Source organism: Erithacus rubecula (assembly GCF_903797595.1).
Source record: "Erithacus rubecula genome assembly, chromosome: 3".
Lineage (NCBI taxonomy): Eukaryota > Metazoa > Chordata > Aves > Passeriformes > Muscicapidae > Erithacus > Erithacus rubecula.
Genome location: NC_136689.1, coordinates 34,683,745 through 34,707,142, shown reverse-complemented (window position 1 = coordinate 34,707,142; position 23,398 = coordinate 34,683,745). Strand labels below are relative to the sequence as shown.

General features: G+C 35.6%; 1 protein-coding gene across 2 annotated transcripts in view; it reads left to right on the top strand.

Annotated features, from left to right (window-relative positions):
- TBC1D5 (TBC1 domain family member 5) overlaps positions 1-23,398 on the top strand; it is a 309,248-nt gene that overhangs the window by 228,357 nt on the left and 57,493 nt on the right. For both annotated transcript variants that reach the window (XM_079299429.1, XM_079299430.1), the window contains exons 15-16: positions 4,707-4,849; positions 10,667-10,773. In XM_079299429.1, the coding sequence (XP_079155555.1) occupies positions 4,707-4,849; positions 10,667-10,773 (250 nt within the window). The remainder of the gene's footprint in view (positions 1-4,706; positions 4,850-10,666; positions 10,774-23,398) is intronic.

Below are 23,398 nucleotides of genomic sequence, written 5' to 3'. Positions count from 1 at the left end.
GGAGATGGAGCACTGGAGAAATGGGCTGTGTAGTGGGTTTAAGCTGGGATGCTGCTAAGGCTTGCCTTGATTGGTCTCCTTCATGTCACAAAATGAAAGTGAACTGCCATAAACATCCTTTGACTGAACTTACCTATCTCCCCTCTGCCTCTTGCACCTATCCAATCTGTCAGAGTTTCTGGAATCAAGTGTCTTCATTTGGGGGTGCTTTTGCTGTGTATTCCTTCTCATCCATGCTCCCATGCAGGCACTGAGCACTGCTGTAGGGGCAGCAGCCCCCACGTTACCCCTGGGTGCCTCTGCACTCAGCCTACCTCATCTGCAGCTCACTTGTGTCCCCAGGTTAGAAACACAGCCTGGAATCCTAGTGCAGGCATCAGGTCTGCCCACAGTAGTGCTTTCTGGTGGCATTGAGCTATTGAAGTCTTTATCTGCTGTATAATTTTAAGTTCTTTTGAAAGTGTTATACAAATGTCGCTCTCATCCTTTTCCCATATCTTATTTTTGAACGAGCAGATCACAGCTCAAGTCTGTCTACCCTTTCTCCTAAATTATTGACCATGACTTTACATAGTAAATTGCACTGGCTACAAATGTTTGCTTGAACATAATTCATGACAGAGTTTAAAGAGACAGAGCTTACATATCATTTTCTCAGTTAGTAAACAACTGATGTTAATTTTGGCATTTCTCAGCTTCTGAGTGCTTAGTTTTGATAAGATGGTGTTCTCTTCAATACTTACAGTCCATTTAAATAATTTTCTTATTTAGGAAAAAAATAAATTAAATTACATCCTGCAAAATCCTACTGACCCTCCTTTCTCTGAAAGACCTTGACTAGTCTTGCAAGGATTAGAAACCAGAGGAGCAGCATCCTCTGCCTCCACATCCCCCAAGTGACAGTGGTCATTGCAGGGGCTGATACACACTTCTGCCACTTCCCATGCAGGGAGAGTTATGCAGCTGGGATGAAGCACAGGGTGGCAGATGCATTCTTGGGCTAGTGGCAAAAGTTAGGAACAAACAGAACATGATCTGTGGGAATCCTCACTCTGCTGTGTTTAGGTCAAACAAGGAATTACCAAATTTGTGCTTCTCTTTTTTTTTTATATGCACAGTAAAAAGGAAGATACCAGAGACCTTGTTGTTTTGATTCTAGACCTTAGTGAAATGTTTTGCTGAAAAAACTAAGTTAAGCACGAGCAGCATTTTTTTAGCCTTATTCTAATGAACAGTATCAATGAATGAAAAAAAAAAATAAATCAAGCCTTGAGCAGATGCTTGGAGGGGAAATTGTACTGAACATTGAGTTTGGCAAATGTATAAATGACTGAAAACATGCTCCTAACAATAGACTTTTTTAGGCACTCTGTTGCCAACTTGTAAGTCCTAGATCAAGTAATTTAGCTTTAGAGTGATGCCTTCCCTTTTCCTGTTGTTACAGTTTTTCTTATTCTTTCTGATTACAGTTTTTCTTATTCTTTCTGATTTCATTGTGTTGTTTGGCCCCATAAACAAACATTCCTAAACTGTTGGTTTTGCCTTGTTTGTAACTGTTTCTTGGACTTACTTTTTTTTTTTAAAGAATTCTCTGCCTCACAAGAAGACTGAGAAGATAAGCAACTAAACATATGGAGCAAGTCACATAAGTTTAAATTTTGATGGTTGGGGAATTGTCCTTTAAATTTCTGTCAGAGTGGTTCTGGTGTTAGTTAAAACTGGTAAAGCTGGATCATTGCCTTCTTTAATGGCTTTACTAGCACAGAGTTTTCTTCTGCTTTCCCTATATTGTAAGGTCATTAATGAATCATTACATTGCTAGTAATTACTGATCTCTTGAGAATATTGGTTTAATTATATAGAAATCATAAGTGGAAGATACAGATACATATTCTACAATGTAGGTAGTAGTACCTTGGTGTATTATACCTTTAAAGAATCTGGGGGTTTTTTTGTAGATTTTAATTGCTAAGTGTGCCTGGTAAAATATGAATTATTGTATTACCACATGTGATAAAAGGTATACTATTGTGAGTTTCACAGTCTGCAGGTGTAACAGATGTAAGGCAAGATTAACAGGACAGAACAATAATTAAAACACAGACAGCCATTTCAACAAAAAAAAAGGTGGGGGGGGAGAAACAGAAAAGGTTTATCATATGCAAGGCAATTATTAAGGGTGCCTTAAATTCTCTGCAAATACTTGTAAAAGCAATAAAAATGTGTTAGTTTGAAAGACAGCTTTTCAGTGTGGACACTTAGTTAAGGAATTAAGATCTTTTTTTATGAATATAAAAGCTGAGTGAAGTCCTGCCATATGGCAGCATGGTTCATAGGCAATAGGGCCCTCAGTTTATAGATGCTGTGAGCTAAACGTTGCTGAAAAAAATAAGAGAGCAGTTAGTATATATGCATTTACAACAGTATGAATTGCTTACTCCCTTTAAGACAGGAAGGTTCAAATAATTAACAGCAATATTATGGTTGCAAAAGGAAGTCCAGTTGTTCTTCAGCAGCCTACATCTGTGAAACGTGATACCTCTGGGGAATGAGACTTAATTTTCCCAGGAGAAAATGTAAAAGCAGGAGGAAAAAAAAAGGAATGACTTCTGCTTGAGCAGAATAAACCTGCATCTAGAAACGATTAACACTGCATAATGAAGTAGTAAAGAAGCAAAAGAGATTTCTAATAAAGGACTAATAACAAATCCCATTACACCATGGTGTATTTTTTTCTCTTGAAGTGTATTAAACTCTTAGCAAGGCTTTTGAATGAGACTTGGGTAGTTGCAAGCAAAGTCAACTCAAATGCTTCAAGTTTTGCTGAGATTTGTGTAACAGCTTGTGTAACTGGACAGTTGTGGTTTTACAGGTGGGAGGAGCTGCTAATGCAGGTAATGGGCTACACACAGAGTTTGGGTGATGTTTGTGTCACCACAGGGCAACAGTCTCCTCTAGGCTGGGCACTGCAGGGTAATGTGCCACTATGGCAAAATCCCTTAGGTAGAATAGACATGGTGTTAAATGCACTAGCTAAGCCTTGCTTTTGTGTAGCAGTTCTGGTTTCGTTTTCTGACGTCTCAAAATAAGTGTCCTCCTAGGAAAGGGGTTTGATCAGAGAGGGAAATACAGAGTTTTTGTTTTGTCACAGCAAATATTGGGACTTGGTAATTACTGTACTAATATAAAAAGTTACAAGACCTTAGAAAATAAATGTTTGATATGAGAGTGAGCTGACGATGTCTTTTGAAATCATATATTTTTACTTTTAAAAGGGAACATATCTTGCAAGGAAAAAATTCTATGTAGTGATCTCTAAATCTGTAGATGGATATTTTTGTGGATTGTACATATGGTTCCAGTGGCATGGGGAGTAAAAGTTTAATGAACAAAACCTTCACTCACAACAGTCCCTCTGAATTTCTTTTATAAGAGACTGTCTTTTTGTACAGATTGTTACTATCTTCAAAACTGGTGCTAGACTGGCATGCAGGAATTAATTTGTCCAGTATTTTCTTTATACTGGAATCTGAAAAAAAATAAAAATAAAAAAACAAAAATCCCAGATGCTTTAAACCAACAATGAGTTCTGGAACAAAAGTGGTTAAACGTGAATTCTTATGAGTGAAACTAATCTTGAACAAGAAATTTCTAGTTGCCTTTTTAGAAATTTTTGTGAGTTTTAAAGAATGACTTAATTTGCTTAGCAGAAATTTGCAATCAATCTTTTCTTGCCACTGAATAAACAGATTCCACATGCGTAGCTATTTGCATATCCCAGCTAAAAATGTAATTCATTATTTTTAAGTCCATTTCGTAATAACTATTTCAGGATTAATGTTACTAACTATTCTTTAGCTCATTCAAATGTGACCTTAGATAATCCTACCTAAAAAGATACAAAGCTAGTGGGTCTGTTCTGGAATAGGGAAGAGAAGTGCCTTTCCTGAGGTCAGCAAGTAAGTCAGTGTAAAAGAAATCTAGAGAAACAGTTTTCTTCTACTGCATCTCAGGCTTCCAGCTTCAAGCAAATATTGCATTTAATATTACAAATTTTCACATTTTCCTAGATATGAAAACAGTGCAGAAATGAACAGGAATTAACAGTATAGTCTACATGCAGATTATCACTAAATCTGGTAAAGATTTAAATTAGATTTAATGAAAATAGCATCCATAGCATGTTTTACATGGAGCTGCAAACACTGTCTTCCATAACAGGGAGAAAGCCCCTTCACAGTAACTATGACCTGGTCCATTTTAGTTGCTGTTTGGCATCTGCTTCTGAACTGTCTTTCACCTGACTGGGCTTTTCAGGGCTTCTCATAAACCTCTGCCTTCACCTTCCTGTTTTTGCTGTTTCAGGCCATTCTTGCATAATATTTTCTCCCATTCATCTTAGGTCGCTATCACATTAAATGCTCAAAAATGTGGTATATGGGATTGATGTATTTTGTCCTTTGAGGGTCACCCACATAATAATATTACTCAGTGAAGCTTCTACAGTCTCTAACTTATAATTTCTTTGATGTAGATGCAGTAGCATTTTCACAAATGCAATTATTTGTTATCACAGTTCTTGACACTTTGCAAAATTTTCTGATAAAATGTTTAGGACTGTAGTTTATCCTGGGATAAGTGTTCTGACTTTACATTACTTGGTAAAATGGAGAAATACAAATCATAACTTTTCCCCTTCTTTTCAGGCGATGGGTAAGGCTCCTGTTTGGACGTGAATTCCCTCTTCAGGATCTCCTGGTTGTCTGGGATGCTCTGTTTGCTGACAGTATCACCCTGAATTTAGTTGACTACATTTTTGTAGCCATGTTGTTGTATATCAGAGATGCCTGTAAGTATCAGATATTTTATATTTTTTCTTTAAAGAATGCAAACCTATTATTTGAAAGAAAAAGACTTTAAAAATGCTAAATCTCACTGTGACTTTTGTAACATATTGAAAATCGTTCCAAATACTGGGAGCTATTTATTATCAGTCATGGCCTGCTGTATTTATGAAACAAATTGTATCTTGGAGTTAAATGCAGGTTTGTTTTGTGCGTAGTTCTGTGTTTTTACGTGGAGTTGCAGATTTTATGTGCTCTGAGTGATACAGGCAAGTATAGAGCTCCACCTTCTGACCAAGCTCATGAATTGAGCAAAGGTTCCCTGTGACACTTGAAATATTTTAATACTGTTCCCCTGTGAGGAGGGAGAAAATGCACAAGACAGTGACTGGCAATTTTTGAAGAGATATCTTGAATAAAGTGCAAAAATCAGTAGCAATTACGGAATATGTTTATTCTGTGCAATAGTAGCATCTAAAAAAATTATCATTTGTTTTGTTTCAGTTCAGTACACCTGAAATTTGTGCACAGGTGAATTCTTAAAATTTAGTAGTGACCAATAATATTAAGTTGGGACAAACAAGCAATCAATACATTTTTTTTAGCTTATATAATTGTAAATGGAAGGAGAAAGATACATAATGATAATTGAGGCGTTTATTTCTGTCCTATCAGATTCTGCAAAAAATTCTGTATGCAACTGATGCAACAAAGTATGCATTTCACAGCAAGATGTATGGCTGTCATTAAGTATATGAATTCTATAGCAAGTTATTCAGAGTTAAGTATATACCATCTGTAAGCTTTAGGTTATAACAAGGTCACATATTTGACACAATTTTGTAATCTAGGACATAGGAAGTTTTCAACATCTGTGGTTCCTATTTTAGGGCCCAGTCTTGAAAATATAATGTGGTACTTTACACGTACGTGTTGTTCCACTGCCTTCCTTCATGTGTTTTTTAATTACTTTTTAATAAACTTGCAGAATATAGAGCTACCTTTCATTCCTCTCAAAAAAATGGACATTTAATCCTGGTCAGAGGTTTCAAAATTAATGTCGATATTTCAGGATGATCTGATTCCAGGTCATTATGTTTTGCAGTCTAAATCTTGCTTAATATGCAATAAACTGAAGTAATTTAAATTTTTTGGTAGAGATAGGTTCTGAAGAGACATGTAAGAAAGTTTCTTAGCATCAGTATTTTATTTTGTGTCATTGCTTACCTTTAGAAAAACCAACACATTAGAATTGTGCTTCTAAGTATCCTCTCTCTTATTAGGCAGGGAAAATTGTTCTGGCTTTATTTTCTTTTGATTTGTGTTGCTGAGGTACAAGTATCGGTATGAATTAACAAAAAATGTGAGCTAAAAATGCATTCCAGGCTTTTGTATGAAATCAGTCTCCCTCTTTTCTCTGAACTTCTCAGGCTTAGTAAATAGAGGAGTAAATAACTTTGCAGTGTAGTACATTTAACCAAATGAGAGGCAAAGTAATCTCATCAGCTCATCTCAACAGCTAATACTTCATATTTTGACTGTTTCTGTAATAAGTAACTTCTTGTTCTACATAATAATCATAATAGAATGGGGAAGCAGAATAAGTCATGACTACTGTAAAGTTGAATCTATATTTCCAAACTCAAGTTCAACCCATAACAATTTCCACAGTTCCTGATTACATAAAAAACTTTTTGTTAAATATCTGTAAAATAAAGTTTCCTGGTTTTTTTCATGTTTTTTATTGCTGATAATATTTGAGCTTTGAACATAGTTCAAAGTTGTAGTAATTTTAAAAACATTTTCAAATAAAGTAAGTTTATAAAAGCTTCTCTTTATTTGGTGAAAAGAAACATAAGCTCAAAACATCCAATGGTGATAATCATCTTTAATTTAAATAAACCGTCGGGAAATTTTTAGTTTAGAAACTTCGAAACAATAAGAACAATAATAAAGCTCCTACGTTATTATGTTATAAAAATGTCAAATATAGGCAGTTATAATAATACAGTACTCAAAGCATTTGAAAATTTAGAAATTGTGCTGATTCTTATTTAACAACACTTTCGGGGATGGGTGAAAGTTGCTGGTTTGAGAATTGATGAATTTTTTTTTCTGTGTTCTATTATGATGTTCTCAAGGACAGGATTTTAAGAAACTATTATTTCTGCTATATTTCCCATTTTTATTTTAGTTTTGAAATCTTCTGTTGCTCAAACAATATATTAGGCAAGGAGAAGGGACCATTTAGATTATCAGATTATTGCATATATATTTTAGAGATTACAGATACATAAACATGTACACAGCCATTCTGCAAACTGCTCAGTTCTGTTTTACATCTATATCCAAGCAGATATTTGTCTGTGGAGTGATACTCCTCATATGCCAGGCATAGGGTTGTGTACCAGTGTAGCTGTAAGTTTTAATACATTATATCCCGTGTTTCTTTGGAAAAGTTCTTGCAAAACTTTTTCTTTTTTTCTTTCTGTTTTTTTTATTTTTTATTTTTTTTTAATCTGTCAAATCAGAAGTCTGAATATTTGCTTCTGTTTCACCAGTGTTAATATACATGCATTTGTTGATGGAGTCAAAATGGAGGGAAGAATGTGATGCAAAAATAGATGTATTTTATGTACTTCCTTCCAAGGAGGACAGCAATGAACAAACCTGGAAGACCTATCTATATTTTACATAGTAAATTAATGCCATTATTGCACCCAGAGCTAATTTGGACTGATCAGTATAGAATAAGTGTATTTTTATCTTGTTTCCATTTGAGGAGTAGGTATGGTCATTGTTAGAATTTACTTTTTCATCTCCAAAAGCACTGTGAATATTTTGAGAGAAATAAAGGAGCCATAGCTTCTTCTTAGAGCAACTGATTAGTTATTTTTGTTATAGTGCAAGATATTAATTTTTCTATGTTCAACTCAATTTAGGGGCTACTAAGGAGAATATGGCCATGTGTAAAGCAGCAAGGGGGAGTAATCCCACCCTTTCAGGGTTATGAACTAATCTGGATACAGGATCAGTGACATAGAATATTAAATTTTTAAGAAATTAAATGTATCAGAAAATTCGGATTTTGTTGAGGACATTACTGTGAATTTTCAGGATTTCCACTACATTCCTGCTACTTGTATCCAGGGTTGTTTATTGAGCCAACAGAGAAAGTCAGTCTCTTCTACAGCAGAAGGGAGAAGTTCAGTTCCTCTGGGCACTGAATTACAGTATTAATAAAAGGGCTGTAAGATTGTTTTCTCTACGGAGAGGAGTTTCTCTCCTCCTTTCCCTAGAAATGCCAGTAGCATTCTTTGGGGAAGTGAGAACTTGTGGTTCACAGTAGAAGTTGGATCCAGATGGGACTCTCAGCCAATGAGAAAAGGAAAAGCACAGCTGAAGAACCACCAAGCTTTTCATGAGGCTGCTGGACACACCACCTACTGCTGAGACTGGATATTTGTATTTCACAGAATCTCCTTCCAGAAACTTCATCCTACAGATGATTCTTAGAAATCCATTCAACACCAATAAGCATATTCAGTTTGGTTTACTGCTGTTTATCTCTAACTTTTAAGAAAACTGCCCCACTGTTGTATAATGTTACACATTTTGTCTGGAAGAGGCAAGGATGGTTTGGGCTGGAAGGGATCTTCAAGGATCACCTAGACCAATTCCCTGGCATAGGCAGAGATATATTCCACTAGACCAGATTGCTGAAAGCCCCATCCAACCTGACCTGGAATACTTTGAGGGCATCCACAACATCTCTGGGCAACCTGTGCCAGTGATGCACCACCCTCACAGTAAAGAATTTCTTCCTTCTGTCCAATCTAAATCTACCCTCCTTCTGTTTAAGTATGTGGGGGAAACCCTGAAGATAAAAAAACCCATGTATAAAAGTTAGCAGATCTTCCCTTTAAAGTGCTGGCATTTTTTTAACTTTATAGATGATAAAGGTTTTTTTGTCAGGGGTCAAGTCTGCACCATTAAAATAAATCAGGGTTTTTTTAATATTTAGTTTCTCTATATCTGTGAGACAGCAAATAACTCTTCCAGGAAAAATAAAGCAAATACATTTTTAATCCATTATACATTGCAGAATAGAACACATACTTATTTGTTCAAAAGAGAAACACATTGGTGTAACTGTCTATCATTTATAAAACTTTTTAGCATTTAATATAAATATTCACTGTTTTTATTTGCTTTGCTAAAAAGGCATCATGGTCACAACTGCAGTATCTTAAATTTGATTTACGTATGAGAGTTTGATTGGGTATGTTCTGTGTGGTGCTCACATTATAGTCTGAAAGAACTCTGACGAAGGCCATTGTATTGTGTTCATTATGCCAGCTTTGTGACTTCAAGAAGAAAAAGCAGGTACCTGAATATGAACAAGAAAAACAAAGGGTAGGAAAAAGAACAGGCAGAACAGATAAAGAATGAGTAGGATAAGTGAGTGCTTTACAAATGAAAGCAGATGTATGAAATTACAAGCTGTCGGATCAGCAACGGAAATGAAGATGATAAAGTGGTTCCTTACACAGATTATAATTATTCATTTTGCCCAGTCCTGCATCTTTTCCCCATAATCCTCTTGTTGAGGGAGGTAAGGTGCAGGAGGATATGAGGCTTATTCACATGAAAGAAAGAGAAGTAAACCATTTAAATTTCTCTGTCCACAAAACTGCCCTTTATTTTGCTTTTTATCCATTCAAAATAATTTTGTATTTGCAATATCCTGATTAATTAAAGATATTTCTTACTACAGCTAAAGTTCTCAGAATAGTAAAGTTTGTTAGAAATTTATTTACAATTACTATTGTTGGAGGCTGTCTTTATGTTGCAGAGTGGAGGCATCATTAACAGGCATTGCTTTGACAGCTGTGGCAGATGGATTGCCTGGATTTAGATGGTGCAAAAGAAATGAAGTAGCTTACATAGACCTGCTTGAAAAGATGTCTTTAATAATTGCACTCATAATTAGATTGATTTGGGAAGGAAAGGAAAAAAAAAGAAGATGACAACAGCAAGCAAAAAGCCACAGAGTATGCTTACATAGATTCAGATAAAATTGCACAGAACAAAATTACAAAATTTAGCAAAGCATGCTGAAAATTTTCTGAATAAGTGAAAAAAATCTAAGCTAGTTAATGGTGTACTATATTTTTTAGTATTTATGAAATTAAAGTCTACTCTTTTCCCTTTTACCTGAATATTTTGTGAATTTTCTGATTTAAAAGAAAACAAGGAATTGTTGAATAATTTTACGTATGCATAGGATTCGAGTGTACGTATGTATGTAAATATGTATTTAAGAACAACATAAAAATATTTCGGCAAAAACTCATCAGAGTGAGGCAAACTTGTCATAAATCCATAAATGCAAATTGTCACATTTAAATTTAGATGTCTGTGGAGAAGTCTGAAAAGTCCATGTCCATTCTGAAGTATAGGACTAGTTCTTCAAGCTTTGTGTTGGTATTGCCCTGAGCTCCAGTGACTGGGGCAGGCTTAGGGATACAGCTACAGAAGTCTGAACAGAGGATCTGAATCTGGAGCTAACATAAATGTCTGTGACATAAACTCATAGCTTTAAAACTCTTCTTAATTATACTGGACCAGGTGTAGTCATGAGTCTTTACTATAGGTATCTCCTTTTACTCTAAGCACTGCTGGAGTTCTGAGAGACTGTGTGGGAAAAGACAGGCAAATCTGCACTGTAATGAATTTACTGGAAAAAGTACTGTTTTGCAATATCAAAGTAAGACAGTAATATTTTTTCTCTCTCTCTTTTATTTTCATTTTTATTCCAGTGATTTCAAGTAATTATCAGACCTGTTTGGGACTTCTTATGCATTACCCACCTATTGGAGATGTTCACTCCCTTATCCTGAGAGCACTTTTTCTCCGAGATCCAAAGGTGAGATGCTCGATCTGTTAATACAGGAAATAAATCACAGTTATAAAATGTTCTAAATGCTGTGAATTTAATAACAACCTACATTTTGGAAACTAAATGGTAGTTTCAGTTTCTTCTGACCTGATTAAACAGCTGAAGGAAGGAGTTGGAAACAAGTTTTTTGCTCTTTAAAAGATACTTTAAAAGACATTTTGCTAAAGTTATCCAGGAGCTCTGGTAACTGCAGATGTGCTCTTTAAAATAACTTTGCTTGGTATTCTGCGCAGATATCTTTTAGGATAAAGTATACTTTTCAGGGAAATGGTAATGTTACTATTTAAAACCTAGTAAGCTGTATAGAAAGCATCATGGAATTTCATCTGAAAGACCTTTGTCGTGGGATTTCTGGGATTAATCACTGTTAATCCTTAAAGCACTACCCCTGCCCAATATATAATGGTTATGTGATTTTTTCTCATTAAGAGTTTGATGCTACAGCCTGTAAAGATTCACATATATAAAATGTGTACATTCATAAATTTCATGCCACATATTACTAGCATGCAGTTTCTGATGTACTCATCTATTTAACAAAAAAAAAAAAGAAAACCTCTTCCTGTTTTAGAATGGCATGTGTGGATATAATATACAGGAGACACTCACTGTATAGTGGATAAAATGCTTGAGATGAAGTTGTTCACAGTAATCTTTGCTTACTCAGATCTGTGGCAGATAGCAGAATTTGTGCTGCTGGTTTTGAACAGTCTTTGTACATGTCCCATTAGTAGGCTGCCAGTGGAAAGTCTGATTCCCCTCATCTTCTTGATGCACAACATCTTTGAAAGCAAAAAATTCATCACTTCTGCACTCTGACTGCCTTCTGCAAAAATTCATTCAGTACTAGTGTTTACACTTTTATGGATTAAGAAAAAAATTGTCTCTTTGTTTTTCTATATCAGTTGTTTGCAGAAATCTGCATCCTTATAGTTGTTTTTTCATTCCTCTCAGGCACTAAGATTTCTTTCATGATGAGAAGTAAAGTGTATCATCTTTTCAGTGTGTAAGAAAGTTTCTAACGTTAGATCTCAGGAATCTTTCTTAAGATTTTGGCAGCAGTTTGTGAAATCAAACTGCCCAGTATTTATTTATGTACTTTCATAGCAAAACAAGATAGGAATATTTTTTAGAAGAAAAAAGAGAATAAAATTTTACTCAGTTTTCCATCTGAATTCAATATGTAATCTATCATTTATTGAAGAGATATGTTATACAATAAAGTGATTACTAATTATTCAGCTGTCCTCTGAAACATGCTAGGCAGCATACAAGATATTCTATCAGCTGAAGGGGGCAAAATTTAACCACCAACTTCCCACAAAGAGGCTTAATCACAATTCCACTCCTTATGCTCTTGTCTCCAACAGAATGAAGTTGTCAGGCTCGTAAGGTCTTAGTGTCCTATTAATTAACATTCTCAGGTGGGCCTTGAACACCTTTCAGATAAATACTGAATTAGTTCTACCATATCTCTCATGTAGTTCTCCCTTTGCTCAAGTGAATTAGTACTTGGAACTCTTTGATGCAAAGAGTAGTAGTTGCTTTGTCAATTTAAATATGATGAAATGTATTTGTTTCTCATTTCTGAGCTGTACTTTTCTGCTTGGGAAATCCTCTGAAGGTTGAGAAGTTCTGATTTCCAGAGAATGAAGAACCTAAGGGACTTGCAGCCACTTCTAATTTAACATTGGGTCTTTGTATTGAGGCTGCATAAATAGATCAGGACTTCTTACAGTAAGGAAGTAAAATCTTCTTAAGGATTATTCTAAAACTAAAAAATAGCTTGTGGTCTGAGAAATAAATGTATTTTTAAGGCTATGACTTGAGCACCTGTTTCTTATCTTTTCCTAGGTATGACTTTAAGTTTCACTTAGGTGTCTTAAGCATATGTTTGTTCAGTCTCTTTTTTCCATTTATCTGAAATAGAAGTCTTGGTGTTGTGTAAGACCTATGCACAAACATTTCCAACGTTTTTCATGAAAAGGAATGAAAGGGAAGACTCAACAAGGCATCATGAGTGCTACAGCAGTCTAAAGTCAGTGCCCAGATTATATACAAAAATAAGTGAGAAAATCATGATACTTTTTTTTTGTTAGTTGCATAGAAATAATACAGTTTGCCCTTATTCCCTGTGCAGATGGAAGGAGATTGGAAGAAATGACAAAGAGATTTTAGTCTGTAGTGCAACTTGTAAGTGGTGATTAACAAATTCAGTGCTTAATTATTTTTCTTCCTTCTTTGATGTTTTCCTGTGCATTTCTCCATCACAAGCTGCTGGTTTCTAATAGGAAATTACATTTGGTTCAGTGAAATTTTATTTCTCCTTATCCAGGGCAGAGTTTTTCTGTGTGGCATTTCTTCCAAGATTTCACTTGGGTTTTAATATGTGAAATCGGGGAACTCTTCTCTGGGAGACTGTTGCATGGTCCAGTGGCTTATTTCATTATTTGTTGAGCATACCAAGAATGTTCAGTGCTGTTCCAGATATCTGAGAGAGGCTTGCTCTCTGCTCCTTGGAGCTTTAAATCTCTGCTGGACAAGAAATGCATCTTAGAAGGCATGGCAAACAGGAATCTACCTCTTGCAGGTTTTATAATATATATGTTCTCTTCCATATTATTTTTGCAGCTAGGAAAATACCAAGTCATCTTACAGAGGGGAGGTTGTAGGGTATTTGGACTAAGAAAGGTTGGAGGTGGTCAGATAAAACTGAAAGGTTCTCAAGGAACCATCTTGTCATAAATGGTGAAGTTGTTATCAGATATTGAACCAGGTACAGCTTTTTCATCTGCAACTTCCAATTCTGGAGATAACCTGAGTTTGTATATCTAAAGACATCTATTATTTTTTCTCTTTCCTTGCTCTGACATAGCAGGTATTTCCTTCTTTCTTTTTGTCATGTAGTCCCTCAGGAGAGTTAAACTTAGGCCTAATGAACCTGTCGCATTTTGTTTGCCTCTTTTCACTGCAGTCATCACCAGGAGAGCAGCCTAAATGTCAGGAGAAAGCTGTACTTAAAAGATGGGGGGCATTTTTTTCTTAGAGATGGACAAGTACAATTTCCTGACCTTTTGTGAAATCAAACCTTACCAGAAGCCTTAGCATTATCCAGTATTACCAATAATATGAAAAGTAATTAGTACTTGCCATTAACCTAATGCTTGCAGCAGCTCTCCCATTCACTTTGCAAACCCCAGTTGGCAGCTGGGATGACAGAACATTTTAGATACCACATCCCTGGTATTTTTCAGTGCCACAGAAGAGAAATACACATCTCTGTAATAGCTGAAAACAAGTTAATGCACCTGTCTCTGAGGGGGGGCCTGAGAGATACTAATTTTACAGGCATGAGTATGGATCAATGCAGAATAATTGAATTTCAGCCTTTTCTGAATTTGGCTAGCTCTGCTTCTTAGGAAAACTGGAATGAAAAGCTCAAATCAGTGTTGTTGTCTTTGCATTGGGTGATAAAGTTAACCTGCTTAGCAGAGTATTTGTTTCACATTTCTAATCTTTGAACAGATAATTGCCTCAATTATTTATATTAAAGTAACTTCTATGCACTTACAGTCCTTCTGAATATAAAAGTAGTGCTTCTTATGGAAGAATGGGCTATTAAAATTGTGTATATGTGAAATGAAAAAATAAGGGATGGTTCTTTTATGTATATCCAAAAACATTACTGAAGGTGTGTGTCTGCATATTTAATACACCATGAGTGGCTCATTTTCTTCAGTTTTTTCCTTATCAAAACCATTGAGCACTGTTAATTTTCACAGCAAAGGCAGCAAAATTAAGAAGCAGAGATATGGAGATAGGGCATTGGAAAAATATAAAGTGATTAAAAAACATAGTTCTAACTAGAGTTGTTCAAATAAAAAAAAAATTTAAAAACCCAATTAGAAACAAAAGTCATAGAAAATGTGAACATATTGTGTTCCTTAAATAACCAGATGTTCTTTCCTTCCTGAAGGCAGCCAGGGCTAGGAATAAAAGGTTTAAAACTATTGTTTTAAGTTAACTGTGAATTTTGAAAATCTGTTTTCACCCTTTAGCAAATAAAATTCTAATACAGCAACATAAGCAAAGTAATTTTCATCTTTGGGTGTTCCTATTTGTATGTTGTTCTATGCTGAAGTGTTAACCTTATCACAATGACTTATTAGAAAACTAAAGCACTACATAGAATATTACAGTTTTGCAGCACATACTAAGAACCTGACAAGTCTCCTTTGTCTAAAAGCTTACTGTATTTATTCTTAATTTTTCTGTAAAATAAGTTTGCTTTCAGATATTTTAGAATGGTGAGTTGTCCTGTTCATTGAGGAAGCTATTTAGGGGCTTAATTCAGTGGAGATGGCTTTTGTCATAAGCTATCAATTAAAAAAAAAAAAAAAAAAATTGGTTGATGAAAATTAATTTGTTACTTATGCTAATAATATTGTAGCTACTGCTGCTGATATTTTCTCAACACTGTGTTTAGCTATTTGCTGACATTGAAAATGGCTATATAATAATATTAAATTCGAGCTAAATCCACAGAGAAGCATACATGACATTTCAAAGAAGTCATATTAGCTCATCATGACTGAAATTACAGGTACTGCCAGAAAACTTAAACAATAAAATATGGTCACAATCACTCATATAAGGAATAGTTGAGAAAATCTGCATTCTAGCTTTTAACACTATTCCCTATCTGAGCAATGAGTGACAAGGGGGAAAACACATTGCTGAAATTTTGAACCAAACTCTTTGTACATTCATTTTCAGCTGAATTTTCTTCTTAAGTAGCTGCCACCGTCTCATAGTTTTCTCCAAGCTGGTTTCATGTGCCTGAAAGGCTGTTGAGTTTCACTTTCTTCTTCTTCAGATAAATTCTTTTCTCTACACTCATTAACTGAGGTGCTGCTGCAGAGCTGCAACTGTCCTTTGAACGCTGCCGTTATGTCAGTATTGTTGTTTTGCCGTTTGTGGCAGGAGAAAAGCAGGTTTGGGGTTGTTTTGTTTGTTAGTTAGCATTGTGTGTGCAATCTGGCATTAATTGCCTCTCTTTAATGACCAGATTGCAGCCAATCAGAAGTTGGGAGCTGGCATTAGCAGCTCATTAATTTTTACCTCCACGCAGAGGTACTGCTGGGGTGCGGGTCCACTTCGTTACAGGGGTACCAGCAAGGGGAGGGGGACTCTGAACAAACATTTCTGCTTTTTACTTTTGATCATGAAGAATGTGACTGATATTTCATGAGCAATGAAACACTGAGCGGGGGGTTAGGTGCATGAAACTGGGATAATGGAAATCCTAGTGCAGTATGAGCTGCCTGTGCTTTAAGTAAGGAGAGTTGCCTGAGTGAGTAAGGTCACCTGTACTTTAAAGGAGAGTTACCTTTACATAGGATATTATTGATAAAAGAAAAGTTTAAGATCTTGCAGATTCAATGCAAGGTAGATAGATTTTTATGGACAAAAATGTAGCACCGTTCTCAACTTGACCTCTGGTTTTATAACCACATTAAATTCCTTGTACTGAACTCAAGAATTTTGGTGTTCTAACATGCCCATTTGCAAATGCAGCAAGGTTAGATGTAATCTAAATACCCCAGTTTAAATAAATCAATGTTTTTTCTGTGACTGCATGCTAAGATTTTTAATGGTGGCCATGATATTAACTTACTCTTTGCTTATGTTCATGTTCTTAAAATGAGAAACTTATATTTTCCAATGAAATACTCTATGGTTTGTTTTAAGAATTATTGATTTAAATATTCAGTTATTGTGTTGCATTAATAAAATAAGGTATGACAGGCGGCTAAGAGTTTAATGATAAATTACTTGGAATAACCATGTTGCCATAGTACCACATAAAAATAGTAAGTGTACCATGAATTACAAATCCGCTTTATTTTTGTACATTTGTTTCAACACCTTCTTTCCCTGTGCACCTATGCATTTTTTAAATACACAAAGGCTACATGGTCAATACTTGATACAATAGCTTTGTTATCTCTCTCAAATTTCATTGCAGTCTCTTCGCTGGTACATTAACCATTTAATCAACCCACCATAAAAAAGTCATCCTCAATATATACTGTATGCCACAGGCAGTATTTTCAGGGAAAAAAAAAAACTTGGAAAGTGGTTAATTAGTCATCTAGTCAAGACTTTTCAAGTGAGAAACCTTTCAAAGTCCTTCTCATTCTGCAGCACCATATGCAAGACCGTAGTCTTCACTCGAGGGAGAAAGCTGATCTCTTGGATTGCCAATGCCAATGCAGTTCCCAAGTGTTGCTCTCTCCTTAGTGTTGCACACACAGGCCAGTTGTGTGGGTAAGAACTCACAAACACTGTTTCCATCCAAGCTGAACAACCATTACATTTAAATCAATAGGAATATGCTGGGAAATAATACAGAATAAAGCAAAGCATCCAGAACAGTGACACCTCTCAGCGTTAAAGCCGTGCCACAGGTGAGATGGTGCAGAAGCAAAGGACTTGTCCCAGTTCCATGTGGGGCCAAGCAAGATTGTTCTCAGGCCCTGCTGGCAGGAGAGCAGAGCCCAGCAGGTGATTTCCTTGTCCTCATTGTCCAACTTGTGTGGCCCAGCAGGAATGAGTGGGTAGTGTGGCTGCTGATTTCTGGGAGGGTCAGGAGGTGCAGACTCATCGGAGGGAATGGCTAAAGGTGAGTTAGGAACTATTGCTTCTACTTTTGACAGCAAGTCTCCAAGACAAGATGGACCAGAAAGTTGTCTTTGGAAGACTGAATTTTTAAACTGTTCCTTCTATTTGAGCAGGTTGACATCCTCAGTAGCAAATTAAAAGTAATTCTGATTGTACTTGCTACTAAAGCAAGAAACTGAAGCATTTTAAGCTCTTAATTACTTTAGCTACCAATAAAACTTATTGCTTATTAATTTCTTGGGGCTGTTTCTTTCAGTTGATAGGTTTACTTCTGTTTAAAAACTCATCTAAAGCTACTGACCCTTTCCTAAAAAAGTAATAAAAAGTGTTATTTATAAAATTACACTTTTAAAATGGATTTAACAGTGTTAGAGTGAGGTGGTTATGGTTCTTATGTGCAACCTCACAATTCAATTAATCATTTCTAGTTTGCAAGATAGTTTATCAAAAGGAAGCATTTAAAACACTTAAAGCACTTTAATTCTACCTAATCAAAAGTTCTCTATGTCATAATTTATTTACCAGAATTTGCAAAACACAAATTGTGAGTTATCTAAAAATTTATTCATAATTTTTCAATAATATATGAAAGATTACCTACCGAATCATATCCAATCTATTATGATGGAATTTGAGTTCAGACTCTTCTGTTATAAAAGTAGATATATTGCTCATGTACCTACATATTTTATAATAAATATTATTGTATCAATTGTAATGAAGGCTATTTGAGTACATTTGTATTGGGAAGTACTTCTCTGAAAGAGCAAAATACTGTCAAGATAGAACTGGGAATGGAATGGTTTATCCTTTGCTGTAACTTTTTATGGAAAATTAGGTTAGGAGATGTTATGTCTTTTGTCCTTTGTCTTTTTAAGGTGCAGCAGTGATCAAAATGGCTCTCTAGGATAATTCCTCATGATTGGAATCCTAAATGAAAGGAATTGCTTGTCCTGCAGCACCAGGCCCTTAGCTTCTCTCTGTGTTTTCACAAGAAAAGACTTGGATGTTGTATTCTTTTTGGTGTGGTGTATGCATGGGGCTCTGTGAATGAGCTTTTTTCACTCCCCTGGGGACCTTTTCCAAGTGGTTTACGTAGCACATTGCACACAGAACAGGAATTATTCTGTTTCTTCTCCTCGTAGTGGAAATAACCAAATAGCACCTTGAAATGCTCTTGTTTTTCCCTGATATGTGAGATTTGTGTACAAGCCTGTATCTGGAGAAGATGTAATGCTCTAAGTGTGGTTACAAGGGGTGTATAAGCTTCGGATAACTGCATTACTCACAAAGCCATCAGTGAGTTATGCAGGTTGTCCAAAACGAGTGCCAATAAAACCATAATGTGGTAGCTTTTCTGTACATAAAGATGTCATATTTTAAATCTCATAATTTGGAGCATTCCAGGGTTTAAAGCGAGGCTTGCTGTGTGTTCCCTTCAAAAGCCTGGAGCTTTCCTCCACAATGTTGTAAAACTCCTGTTCCTAACTGTGCAAGGCTGCAAGATGCCAGAGCATAAATCTGTCACGGGGTAGAGCTGAACACTGTCAGATTTATACCTTACTATTTAGTTAATTTACTTCTTAAAACCAAGGGTTCAGCTGAAAAAGAGGCAACTAAATTAAGAGGCAGATTTAAAAGGTGCTTAAACAATTCTGTTGATGCAAGATGGGGATTTTACGCAGGTTATGAACTTGAACGTTGGCAGGTCGGAGTCTTTTTGTCTGGAATATCAATAAAAGCTGATTTGGTAGGATTTGATCTACCTGTTAAAATGCAATATGCTGTAATACTATAAATGAAAATTTAAAAAGGCTTCCCAAGCAGTTAGGACAAGAAGCCAAAATACACAACTAGAAATTTCTTTCAGTCAAGTCACTGAAGCATTTTTAAATCTCACTTGTCATTTTCTTTCAGTCCTTCATCTCTTGTCATAGAATGGCCATGTGAGAGAAGGCATGTGTGTATGAAGTTAAAAACAGACCATAACGCACAGTATTTAAAATATCTTCCTGGTGTCTGAAATTTCTAGTTGCCAGGGGAATGGAAGGTTGTCACGTAACAAAACTGGAGATAATTTATTTCAGCCTAATCAGAGTTCAGGGGTGTCTTCCATTCTTGACCTGAGTTTTGTTTCCTTTTCGTTTTTTTTCTGGAAAAATTTTGTTGCTTAGGGAGAAAATTAAACCTCCATAATTTTCTGTAGAAACAATTAAATATGATAATTCTTCATGCTGTTATTGCATTGTAAATAACAAGGTCCGTGATTGAAACCCTCAGCATCTTCTGAAAAATGTAAACAGGAAGCATTATTCCCAGTTTGTGGATTATGGCATTCCTTTGCCAACACCAATATTAGTGCATGGATCTCCTGACTCCAGTGATTAAAGGAAGTTCTTTATTAGTTCTGTGCAGTGTACCCTTCATGTTGTGCTGTTTTCCTACACAGGGTTGATAGACTATCAATCTATGTTTTAGTTGATATTTTGCTCTTGGCCTTGAACCACTTTTGAATTGGCAATAGTACTTTATATTATCTAATATCTTGCTGGGTTTTTTCATTCTAATAACTCAGTGGTTCATAGGTGGATAAAATACCTTTTGTGCTCCAGCAAGTTGCTTGCTGCAGAAGGGAAGGGAAGAATTAGTAGGTGAAAAAAAAAAGGTTTGTTTGTTTCTGGAATAATTTTTTGCTTTGGGTGCTTTGGAGTTTGAGGTGGGTTGGTTGTTTAGTATACAAAATACTGTGGTATGTTTCTGGAATGTTAGACCTCTGCTTATACTATATAAGTGTGTTCCTGTGGGGTGGAGACAGCTGTTTAAATATCTGACAAAAGAATAAAAAGAGAAAAGGTGAAATTCTCAAGTTATTAGGCAATAATCAGTAAATATTTCATATTAATTATTAGTGCTTAATAGAAAAACTGCTGCTGAACTGAACAAGCTGTATTCCTTATCCACATCTCAGCTGCTACATTTCAGCTTTGTTCCCAGTCAAAATTTTTGTCATGTTTATGTCATTTTTAATGAAGAAAGTAGCATAGATGATCCAGCAGGAAAAGATCAACCTTTCCTGACCTCTCAGTCCTATTTAAATTTAGGGTCACATCATCCTTCAACTTTCATTAGAAAAAAATTAAAGGGAAAAACCCCAGAATTTTAATACAAAAATGTCTTGTGCAGTACAAGAATTATGAAGAAATCCAATATTGCCATGTCAGCTGACGAGGGGGAAAAGGAGACAATTGGCTCCCTAAAAATAATTGTTTAAATAAGTAGAACAATATTCCATCATGATCTTTCTTTTTTTTTTTTTTTTTACATAGGTTTAGTTCAGTCTGGGTTTTGATTTAGGCTCAAAATACTAGTAGTTTAGGGGAAAAAACAATAAATATTTGGCAGCATTTGTATAATATATTAGAAAAAAATAGTTTTAAAACATTCCATTCAACACTAGTGAGAGGATTATTTTGGTCAGCCTATTGCACCTGAATGTAGAATTCACTGCTGCTATTTTGTTTGGTTTTTTCTCTGTTGCATTGAGGTTATCTAGTTTCAGATACAATCTATGAAGTGGAATATTTTTTTAGTAGCTGAGGTTTTCCCACCTGTCTACCCTAAAACACCTGCAACATATGTTTGTGTAACCCTGCAATGCTTTGTGGTTTGGGCCTTGAGAAATTCCCCCAGAGCTTTTTGCTTATAAACAGCTGAGCAATTCATTTCTCTAATGACAAGTGCTTTTCCCTTGGCATTGAGGCAATAGCATGTTTGCTAAAATACCTCTTATTTTTTGTTAGATATATTGAAAATCTTTTTTCATTCTTTTCTCTTATTCTGAACCTTCAGATTTTGTGCAAAATTCCATTTGATGTTTATTTCCTCTTGTTAATAAAACTAGAAAGGGAGAAAAGAAAATGTCTCAACAAAGAAGAGTGTTATTGAGTTTCCTCCACTTGCAGCTGCATGTGAACTTTTGAACATGCTGTGCATTCAGGGGGTGAGATGTCAGGTACGTTGTAGAGCAGCCTGTGAGTTCTGTCACACACAGAACATGCTTTGCTGTATCCTGTCTATTCCGTGGGTGATGTGTCTCCAGAGGCCAGGGAGGAGGAGGGGTTTACTTGGGAATTTGAGCATATGGACAGGATCCTTGGCTGGTGGGAGGTGCTTTTCAGCAGTTTGTGCAGGATTAGGGAATCAGAACACAGTGTGATTCTGACCACAGGTCAGTCCCTCGCCCAGGAAAAGTGCAGCTGTGGGAACAACTTAGCTCAGCCCCGTGCCCCTGGAACAGGATAAAGGCAAATAGAGAGTCCCCAGGAACCTCCTGGCAGCCCTGGGAGTGGAGTGAGTTAGTCTGGGAATAGACAGGAGGTCAGGGAGAGAACTTCAGCCGAGGACAGGGGGATCTTTTAGACAGGGCAGGGCTCAGAGGCAGATACCTTTCAGATACCTGAAACATTTTTCGGTTCTTTTTCCCTTTGGACTGTGGCTAATATATTTTGAAGAGACAAAGTCCAACATCACATCAATTTGTATGTGTTTTGATATGTGGATTTCATACTTTGTCCTTTTAAAAGCATAAATTGGAAATTTTCTACCAGTTGAAACTATGTTCACAGTAAACAGACATTAAGATTAGAAAAATTATAAATCCAGCAGACTACTTCTACAAAATGGGTGTGAGAAAGTGGAAGGGTGTGGGGGGATAGTATTGTCATAGGGACCTCTTCTCTGATTTCTGCTTTCTCTTTCCTTCCTAGGGAAAAATCATATATGTGTTAATCTGTACAATGCCCTCAGCCCTTACACAATTTCTTGGAGGGATTCAACAAACTATAAATTTGAAGGATTGATTTCACTGTCATTTTAACATTATCCTTTTAAGAAAAAAAATATTTTATCCAATTTTATCTAATTTATCCAAGTTAGTAACAAAATAATGTACATAAACTGTAAAAGAAAAGGAATAACTTTACTTATATAAGTAATGAAAAATACAAATTGGGTCGTTCTAAATTACACTGTGTAGGATAAAACCGGTTGCTGTGAATATTTTAAGCAACAGAGGTACGGTTTTTGTAAATAAATTTAGTCCTTAGTTCTAATGCATAGCTTGTAATTTAGGGGACAGCTCAAATTGAATACTTAGAGAAGGGAATTACTTTAAAATTCTTAAGGAACAAGCACTGTAATTGTGTAGGTTTTCTGTTCTCCTCTTTACATGTAACTTACCCAAATGGTTGAAAAGAATACAAAACTTAAAAGGACAACCACAGTGACCTAAAGATCCTAATCTTCAAAATAACGTAATTTTTACTGTCTGAATTTAAGTTTTCAGAAGTATTTAAATTTTCTGTAGTGGCTTTCCACAGATTTTGTCTGCTAACATATAAATCAGGTTACTTTTCTTTAAATATTGAAATTTTTTGAGAGGATATTTCTGTGGTGGTACAAACTAAGTTGCAGTAGTAACCCTTGGCATTTATTATATTGTATTTCTAATGTTTTTTCAGAGAGCTTTTTTTTCACTGCATGAAATAGTACTTTAAACTGCTTCTTCCCTTGATACCTTTAAACCTCATAGGAATTTAAATAGGCCCCTGTGAAAGTAATGCTTGAGCCTCATTCATTGTTCGAGTTAGATGTTATTCCTATTAATGGCTTTAAGTGCTTAGATAGTAGATCAGCTTTTCATGTCGTCAATTGCTTGTCATTTCTACATAAATATGTTTCAAGATACTGTTCCACATGATCCTTTCCTCTTGTTCTGGTTTTGGGTTTTTATTTAATTCAGAAGCAATGTAATAAAAGTATGTTTTATTACTTATTGGGTGGTGAAAAATAAAATTCAATGGTTTTGCTAACTCTCAACATATACTGAGTTATTGGTAACTTGTACTTT